Source organism: Epinephelus moara, chromosome 12 (genome assembly GCF_006386435.1).
Source record: "Epinephelus moara isolate mb chromosome 12, YSFRI_EMoa_1.0, whole genome shotgun sequence".
Lineage (NCBI taxonomy): Eukaryota > Metazoa > Chordata > Actinopteri > Perciformes > Serranidae > Epinephelus > Epinephelus moara.
The window spans coordinates 26827647-26836243 of NC_065517.1; the positions used below are offsets into that span (position 1 = coordinate 26827647).

An 8597-nucleotide genomic window follows, 5' to 3' on the forward strand; every position below is an offset into this window, starting at 1 on the left:
AACGTTAAAGTCAGTAAATTGTGTTGACCACAGACTTTTTCAGGCATCTAACCAAAAACCCACTGACTTTGAGAGGAGAGAACCAGGCGTGCTAAAATGCTTACTCATTTCCAGGTTTTAGGACTCATTCCTGGGGCACTCTATTGTTAACGAGTTTAACAGCACCCTAGTTTTCGGACTGCTTGTACTGGAACGCAGTCAACTCAGGGGTGGCATCATTCCCAGCTCCAACCTCTGACTTTCAGAGTAAATGGAACGCAGCAAAAATGTTAAACTAGCGCTGTTCAGTTAAAATAATCAACACACGTTTGCCAAATGTCTTTAGTTTTTGACATAAACCATCTTATTGCTCTCCAACCACCAGGAAACCGTCATCATCTCATTTCTTTCCAGCATAGTTCAGGACCATTTAGCATAGCTAGCGCTGCACAGGAGTGGAGCACCAGTCATCTCTCCACAGCTCCAACACCATATGGACTTTACTCACACCAGACGGAGTCTTGCCAGGGCTTGTAACTTCTCCTGCAGAGACAGTTGATATTGGCAGCATTGGATCAGGGACCACTGAGGCAGAAAGGCAATTTATGTGAAGTCCACTGAAAACAAAAAGGTCAGACAGAGTGAAGCTATACGAGCTGCTGTAAATAACATCAAATCCTGATACATCCACACGAGCGCAGTACGATTATACACATACAGAAACACACTTTCCTCAGAGACCAAGTGAATACATCACCTCTTGATGATGCCGTATCGTTTTCCATTAGGAGCTCTCTGTCCAATTAAGGAGCAGATCTCTGCTTGTGGGAGTTTGAGGCCTACAGGGAGGATTGAGGACAACATTTGGACTTGTTCTCCACAGATAGCTGTTTTTTGAGAGTTTCAGAGACTCGTTCAGTTCCACTAATGAGGGCTGGGAATTCTGTGGCGTCACCAAAGGCATCAATTGGAGAGAAACTTCATGGCCACTTTAATATCTGAGCTGTCAGATGATGTTCTCAGTTTAGCCGTGGATTTGTGGACGTTTCCCACAATTAAAAAAACGCAGGGAACTATGAATTTCCTTCAGCTAGTATCTCATGTTATCTTTAATGTAATAATCCTTGACATGACAATACCCCGGGCCTCTCTCTGATAAATCTTGTAATCTAAATCTCTCCTCAGGTTTTATCACTGCTAATTTAGTGGCTACATGATGTACTAGCTGAGAAAATGCTAACTGAAACAGAGCCTAGAAGGAATAGAGGCACTGTCTCCAACGAGACTTTTAAAGACATAAAAGGTCAGACAACGGACATCTTTAGCGATCCAATAGAATTAAGAGGAATCCCAAGATCCTGAGGATGTGCATTAAACTTTGGGCATGCATGAGTCTCCTTACATGAATATGACCTAAGGGTGCAATTAACATTCATTTTTATGAGGCATTTCCTCTCTGCTCCGACACAGCAAGCCTTGTCAGGCCGCTCTCTCGCTCAATCCATCATCAGCATCGCTACAGCAAGAACAAAGGCCAAGCTTCACTTACTTCTTTTCATCTTTTAATAGCTTTTGCGTCCAATAATTCCACACAGTTTAGTGTCATTCCCGAATTATAATAGAACTCATTTATTACCTGAAGGAAAAAACCCATCCATTGTGTTTTTTTGTTCCTGTTCCAGGTGGATGTACTGAAGGCAGATATGGAGAGCGCAGAGTGGAAGATTCTGGAGAACTTGGTCCTTGAAGGAGTTCTGGACTCGGTGGGTCAGCTGTTGCTGGAGCTTCACCTGCACTGGGCAGGCTTTGAGGTGGGCGGAGACGACCCATCTGTGGTGCGGTACTGGTTCAGCGTGCTCAAGGAGCTCGAGCACGCCAACTTCCGCCTCTTCCACGTCCACAGCGACCCGGCCAAGCCTCGTCTCTTCCTGCATAAGAACGTCCTCAACGCCAGCAGTGCTTACACATTGAGCTGGGTGAACACAGAGTGGAAGCCCTGAGGGAATCCAGACTGAATGACTGAACCGAAAAAGAGCCATTATCTCGGCCAGAGCAGCTTCTGAATGGAAATGTACGAGTTTGTGTAACACAGAGTTTGAAGTCGGAGCACATATTCTTGCTAGATCACAGCTGTACAACCACAAACTGCTCTTATCTAGCCTGACCTTTTTGCAAAGCAGAAATCCCTGCTCCTACTTATCCTCCTGCTCTTCCTCTCCTGGCCTGTAATGACCTCAGCCGTGTAGAGAGGGGGGTGGCATAATTGCCTCCAGAGGCTCCCTGTGTTCTACCTCATAGTGGTGGTGTTGTTGGCTGCAGGTCAGCGTCTGAGTCACAGCCACCCCTGTCATCATGGTCCTATCTGAGCTTGGCTCACAGCCGGCCTGATATTAGACAACCTTTACAGATTACAATAGGCTGCACGGACCCTCAGACCACACCTCTTAAATGTTCAGTGTTGAGGATTTAGGGGGATATATTGGCAGAAATGGAATATTAAATAATTATTATGTTTTCTCTGCTATGTAATCAAGCTAAAATAAGTCTTTTCGTTAGCTAAGAATGAGCCGTTTATATCTACATAGGAAGCGGTACTCCATGGAGATCGCTGTGTTGCTACAATATCCCAGAACAAACCAGCTAAACACTGGCTCTAGATAGGGCCATTCGCATTTCGTGTCGGCCACTGCAGGTAGCAGCCCTCTCTGCTTTATTCAGTGTTTTTACTGGTTTAAATCACTGGGTCCGTTTTAAAGCTGCCCCCCAATGGTTGACCAAATGTTAGTCAAATCAGAAAGGTCATAAGTTGGCAAGATTTCAATGGTCACTTAGTCGCAAAAAGAAACTCTATTAGGAGCAGCGACTCGTCAAAGTCAAAATAAATCAAAACCTATTTATCTGGACCATGTGGGAATTTAAGACACTGGAAGTGGCCACGCTCAGCAGTCAGACAGGAGACACATTACAAACCAATCACACCTGACAGATATCTTTCCCTTCTTCTGTAAATATTCAGTCTGATAAATACGGAAAAGTTGATCATGTTAGTGCAGGGCTACCCAGAGCTTTACATCTGTCCCACAGACGACAGGCCTACACTTTCAGAAGATGAGCTTTGCACTCAGGAATTCAGGTAAATAGTCTATACAGTGCTTGTTAGGATTGCTTAGCAACCTAAGATGCAACCTGCCGCAGCGCTCTTGAAAGCTGGCACAGATTTCCAGGCAGTAAATAGGCTATACGATGCTTGTTAAGGTTATGTTGCTACCTCAGACGCAACCTGCCACCGCACTCTTGAGATCTGGCACAAAACTTGCGCCCAGTGCCTGACCTTAAGTTTTCTAGGCGGTTAATTTCCAGGGCTGGTACCAGCAGTTATTCCACAGGCTAGTTAATAACATGTCTGGCAGGAAATCCAAAGTGTGGGATCATTTTGAGAAGGTGAAGGACGAACCCAAGGTGATATGTAAACTCATCTTCATTGGTCGACTACAAACATGACGTATCATCTGAAACATGGAAGTAGCTACATGCCCATTAGCCCACAGCGTCATTAACAGGCGGCTCGCTCAGTGTGTGACGTGCACTTGTAGATAAAATATAGGCCTATATTAATGAAGGTTCATTAGTACGGTTTTGTATTTCTCTGTAATGTAGCACAGTGTTAACAATGTTACTGATACTATTCTTTCTCACACCTTCAACTCAAACCATTGTGTTGCCCCGCACAAAATATATCATTTAATAATCAAATTAATATCGAAAAATTGTGGGCGACTAGTCGACTAATGGCTCTAAACGACGACTATTGGTCAACTAGGAAAATTCGTCGTCGGGGGCAGCCCTTGTGCTTCTGTTCAGAGAGAAGGACCTCTGCGGATAATTCAGCTTCCAGTAAAACCTCGTAAAAATGTTTGGATCTAAAGTCATCAGAGAAAAAAACATGAGCACACATTAGCAGGTGCTGGGCTAACCCCGTCTCCCGTAAGCAAACAGTGTTAGAGAAACACTGATTTGTAAAGTGAAACTGCTTTATTTAATGTTCTTTTTCAGTTATAATCACCTGCTCTGTTTGTTGTGGAGAGGAAGAGACCTCTGTGAATAATCTGGCTCCCGTTAAAAGCCTTCTGTACATTAAACACTGAAAAAATTCTAACCTGGAGAAGCGTCAGCTGCAATCTGCAATCCTCACTGCCAGCTGACACTAAATCCCCCTAAATCCTACACACTGCTCCTTTAATAGAACATGAATTAGTGGAAATGGATACATGACGTCAAAGAGGGTGGATGGATGAAAGATTCTGTCTCATTGACAGTAAGTGAGTATATGTGGGAGGCAATTGGAGCTGCTTAAACAGAAAGAGAATAAGCAATGGAATGTGGGTGATAAAAGTAAAGAGATGGGATCTGCTCCGGAGGCTGAAGAAGATATCTGGGCGAACAGACGCTTCCCTGCAGTTGAACCCTGATACGATTGTATCTAAAAACACAAAACCCAACAATAATGTGAAGAACGTCACAGTGATGTCTCCAGATTTGTTCAGTGTTTGTTGGATATTTGAATGAGAGCGCGTGGGCGAGTGCGTGGGAAAAAGACAAAAAGAAAAGATGAACTCCAATTATCTTCTTTTTTTCCATATTTCAGTTTCCTGGGTTATAATAGAAAAACAACAATTGAGATCCACACAAAGACGCATTTTGTGTGACTGTCAGTTCTTTTCCGTCTTCTGTTTTTCTTCTGGTGTTCAATTGGCCTCGCTCCACTATCTCTGCTGCACCAGAACTTCACCAACAAACTTCATCTGAACACGCAGCACCAGGCTGACAACCTCAAAAGAGGATCCACATTCAAAAATGATCCAATTAATGTAACTTGCCAAATATTTTGATGTAGTTTAATAAAGAAAGGAAAGATGAAAGGTTTGATGACTCCATGATTTTGTGTTGAATTATAGATGAAGAAACAGTTTCTCCAGGCGATGCTTTGCTTTCTTAAAGAACTATTTCACTCAAGATGGTCTGTTCATGAAACTGGGCCGTCTGTGCAGTAGAAAGACGCAAATACTTTTAAAATCTGTGATACAGGACCAGAGAAAAGTGTTTTTCTGCCTGTTTTTATAATGCAGGAAACAGTATGATGCCCGCCAACTGTTAACAAATTCTCATATTACAGCTAAACAGTGAACTTAAATATGTTACTGAAGACATTTTAGGCATGAAATTGGCAATGCAGTAACAGAATCTTGGTTTATATTTGATCAGCACTGCCTCGTTTTAGTGTTTGATTGGAGTTTGGTCTGAGAGAAAGAGGGACGGGTCTCTATCTCGATCCGCTTCTGTACTCTTAAGCCCCGTTTCCACCAACCACTTTTCGCTATGGTTACCAAAAGTAACCCTGCAGACATGGTACCTAGACCCTAGCGTTTCCACCACAAACAGTACTCTTAAATGTGGGCGGGGTTGTTGTCACTCACTGCTCCGTCCAGCACTTGCTGTATTTCCTCCTTTATCAGTCTGCACCTCGTTTATCGTCCTCAGAATGAGGCTGTATGCCGACATTTTCAGAACAAAATAGAACAGGCTGCAGTGAGAGTCTCTCTCCATGGGATATTTAAAAATAGCAGGTTTGTGCATTTAGTCCTTCAAAGGCAAGCTCAGGGGTTTAGTGTTACTGGAGCCCACAGGAACGATGCTCCACATAGCTTTTTTTGTTTTTCTCTGAGTGAGGATTAGAATATATGCAGTTCACATAACCTGGTCAAAATCAATATATATAAACACGTAAAGATCCACTCATTACTAAAAATGTACGTCGTATAAAAACTAATGGAATGGTCAAAGTTGAAATGTTCACAGCTCCACCTTTTAGTACCAGATCTGTGCGCTAGGTACCCCAACTAGTAGTACTCATGATATGCTTTAAGTCGGTTAATTGCACGGTAAATTAAAAGGGAGACGGTAACTTTCCCGGCCGCGATTAATTGCCATATTCATGCGTGTTTGTTTTCCTCGTCTCTCTCCACCAAAGAGACTGGACGACAAGAGCGTTCACTGCCGCGCATTGTCTGGCAGCCAGGTGAGTTGGTTCATTAGCGTAATGAACGGAGGGAAAGCTCTTGTCATCGAGTGTCTTTGTCTCTGTGGGGGAGGCGGGGCTATGGGCCACACACACACACAGTGCTATCTTTGTGAGGGGGAGACGAGGCGGAGAAAGACAGGGAACTTGTTCCTAAACCAAATGCCACAGCCCCTGTGTGGGAGTGTTTTGGATTTAAACCAAATGACAGAGGGGAGCTCAGTAATTTGGACGAGCCGGTGTGCCGGGTTTGTTCTAAAACCATCTCAACAAAAAGAGGGAATACGACCAACTTAACCGCACTCCTGAGAGTGATAGATTGACAGTCTATTTTTTTTTTGTATTTATTTAGATATTTTTACGTGTTATTTCGGATATTCAAATTTTCTTTTTTGCAGTCCTAAATATTCTTGTTAAATAAATGTTTATTTCACTTTAAAAGGGTGTACTTGCATCAATATGCCTTTATTATCATTATATAAGTTTAAAAATGGTCTAAAAACAGCAAATTACAACAATAATAAAAACGGTCTTAAAAGCACATTACACAATATTATCGCTTATCGCAATAATTTCTGACGCAATCGCCCAGCAAAATTTGTTATCGTGACAGGCCTAACCCCAACAGAGGGGTGACCAAAAATGGGGACAGTACGGAACATTCCATTGGTACCATCCACAACTTTTCACAGTGGAAACAGAAAAGAAGCATACCGAACCTAACTGAACCGTATTGTTCCTCTTGACGGAAATGGGGCTTTTGTCTCTGCTGGTGGGCATATAAAAACGTGGAGGTACAATCTGTAGTTCGAGCAAAAGCCTGAGAGCCAGTGAAAATACACCAGATGACACGTTAGAGCTGAGAGATAAGCAGGGAGATCTGGGCTCTGGTAGAATAGGGGACGTTCCTTTTCACATACTTACCCACATTGTTATGACACAAAGCTGGTTGAAAATCAGCAAAGTATCATTTTAAGAGGTCAAATTTACAGAATGTTTATTTCCACAAAGGGATGTTCATACAAGAGAAAATTAAGAATTTTGACCAAGCATTATACTACACAGGACAATGCAAATAAAAACAACAAAGGAAAAATACTTTAAAAATGCAAAGGTTCCCATCTAATCTGCCTTTTGGAGTGGAAATTATTTTTAAAAGTATGTTTGTGGTCATCTTTGTACAGATAATACATGAGTATGTAATTTGAACTCTCACGACAGGATACAAAAATATGCTGCTACAATAAGACTGGATACCAGTCCTGTGGCTTTCACTTTAGGTTTTCAAAAAACACATGGGACAACCAGTCCCCTTCTGTCTTTCTACAGTGAACCAGTACAGTTCTGTCCATCATTTCCCAGAATCCCCTCCCCAAACACACACCGGGACAGATCTAGTCCCAGAGTTTGATTTGTCCATCCCAACCGCAGGTGATAACCTTGGAGGTTTCGTGCGGATGCCACAGTGCGCTTATGCACACCTTGTCATGAGCTTTGATCCTGTGGTAGAGCTTGGTGGTCTTCCAGTCCCAAATGTTCAGCTTTCCATCTGCGTCACCTGAAACCACGTAGCTGGTAGAGAGGAAAGGAACAGAGAGAGGAAGGGAGGGAGGGAGAGAAGATGGGAAGATTAGGACTTTGCTAAAAATGTCTCCACTTCACCTGCCAAAAGGTGGGAGTCTAAATTTTTGGATATTTAGTCTAGCCAGGAGTTGCAGTGTTGCTATGGATACTGAGAGGAAGTTAGGGCACCTGCTCACAGACGTGGGTGGTGCTAGTGGGTGAGAAGAGGGGTGAAGCAGGTCTTAATGGGTGTTTTGGCTAAAATTAGGGTGCTGGACTGTCCCAGTTAGCTCTCCCTGTGGAGCTTATAAATGAGATAATATGAATTTCCACAGCTCTTCATCAGCTGAAGGTGTTTTAGAGAACAGTGGGCGAGCACAGGTACTCCAGTTACACAGTTCACAGTTACACAGTGAGCTTATATTTTGTCTCTCTTGACACTTTCCACTCAGTAAGACAGTTCTCTCTGCTCAAAGGAAAAGACAAATCTTTGCTAAGTCAGTTTTCATTTCTCTTGCACATTTTCCTTAATGAACTATTATAAACTATTAATCAGCTGTGAGAATCCCAGCTGTCTAACACTCCCCCTCATTAGAAAAATGAGTAACAAAGTAAAAGCTTACCTCATGTCTGGGGAGAAGTCCACTTGGCAGGCATAGCCAGCCACCATGTGGCCTTTGAAGACTTTCTTCTTGTTCAGCCTGAAGCGGTTTTGGGCTCCAAAGATCAGAATCTGGTTGTCCATAGACTGGCATGCCAGCCATTTACCTGGGGTTAGAAACAAGCAAACAGCATGAAGCTATCAGCTGATCTCAAGTGGTGCAGCACAGTACGTCACTGTATAATATGCTTACACAACAGAGTTGTTCTAATACCGGTGCCAGTGTCAAAAACACCTCTGATGCTGCCTAAGATGCTGCATTGGTATCGATATCAGTGAGTACACGGTCTATGCAGCCTATGGGGGGGGGGGGGGGGG

General features: G+C 43.1%; 2 protein-coding genes across 2 annotated transcripts in view; one reads left to right on the forward strand and one right to left on the reverse strand.

Annotated features, from left to right (window-relative positions):
• The window catches only part of mettl24 (methyltransferase like 24), an 80277-nt gene extending 75224 nt beyond the window's left edge, over positions 1-5053 (forward strand). The window contains exon 5 of the mRNA XM_050058090.1: positions 1662-5053. Within this exon, the coding sequence (XP_049914047.1) occupies positions 1662-1979 (318 nt within the window). The 3' untranslated portion in view covers positions 1980-5053. The remainder of the gene's footprint in view (positions 1-1661) is intronic.
• A 1378-nt stretch (positions 5054-6431) lies between these two features.
• Positions 6432-8597, reverse strand: part of cdc40 (cell division cycle 40 homolog (S. cerevisiae)) — a 31720-nt gene continuing 29554 nt past the window's right edge. Inside the window, exons 14-15 of the mRNA XM_050058085.1 lie at positions 8242-8386; positions 6432-7627 (exon numbers count right to left, since the gene is read on the reverse strand). Of these exons, the coding sequence (XP_049914042.1) occupies positions 7450-7627; positions 8242-8386 (323 nt within the window). The 3' untranslated portion in view covers positions 6432-7449. The remainder of the gene's footprint in view (positions 7628-8241; positions 8387-8597) is intronic.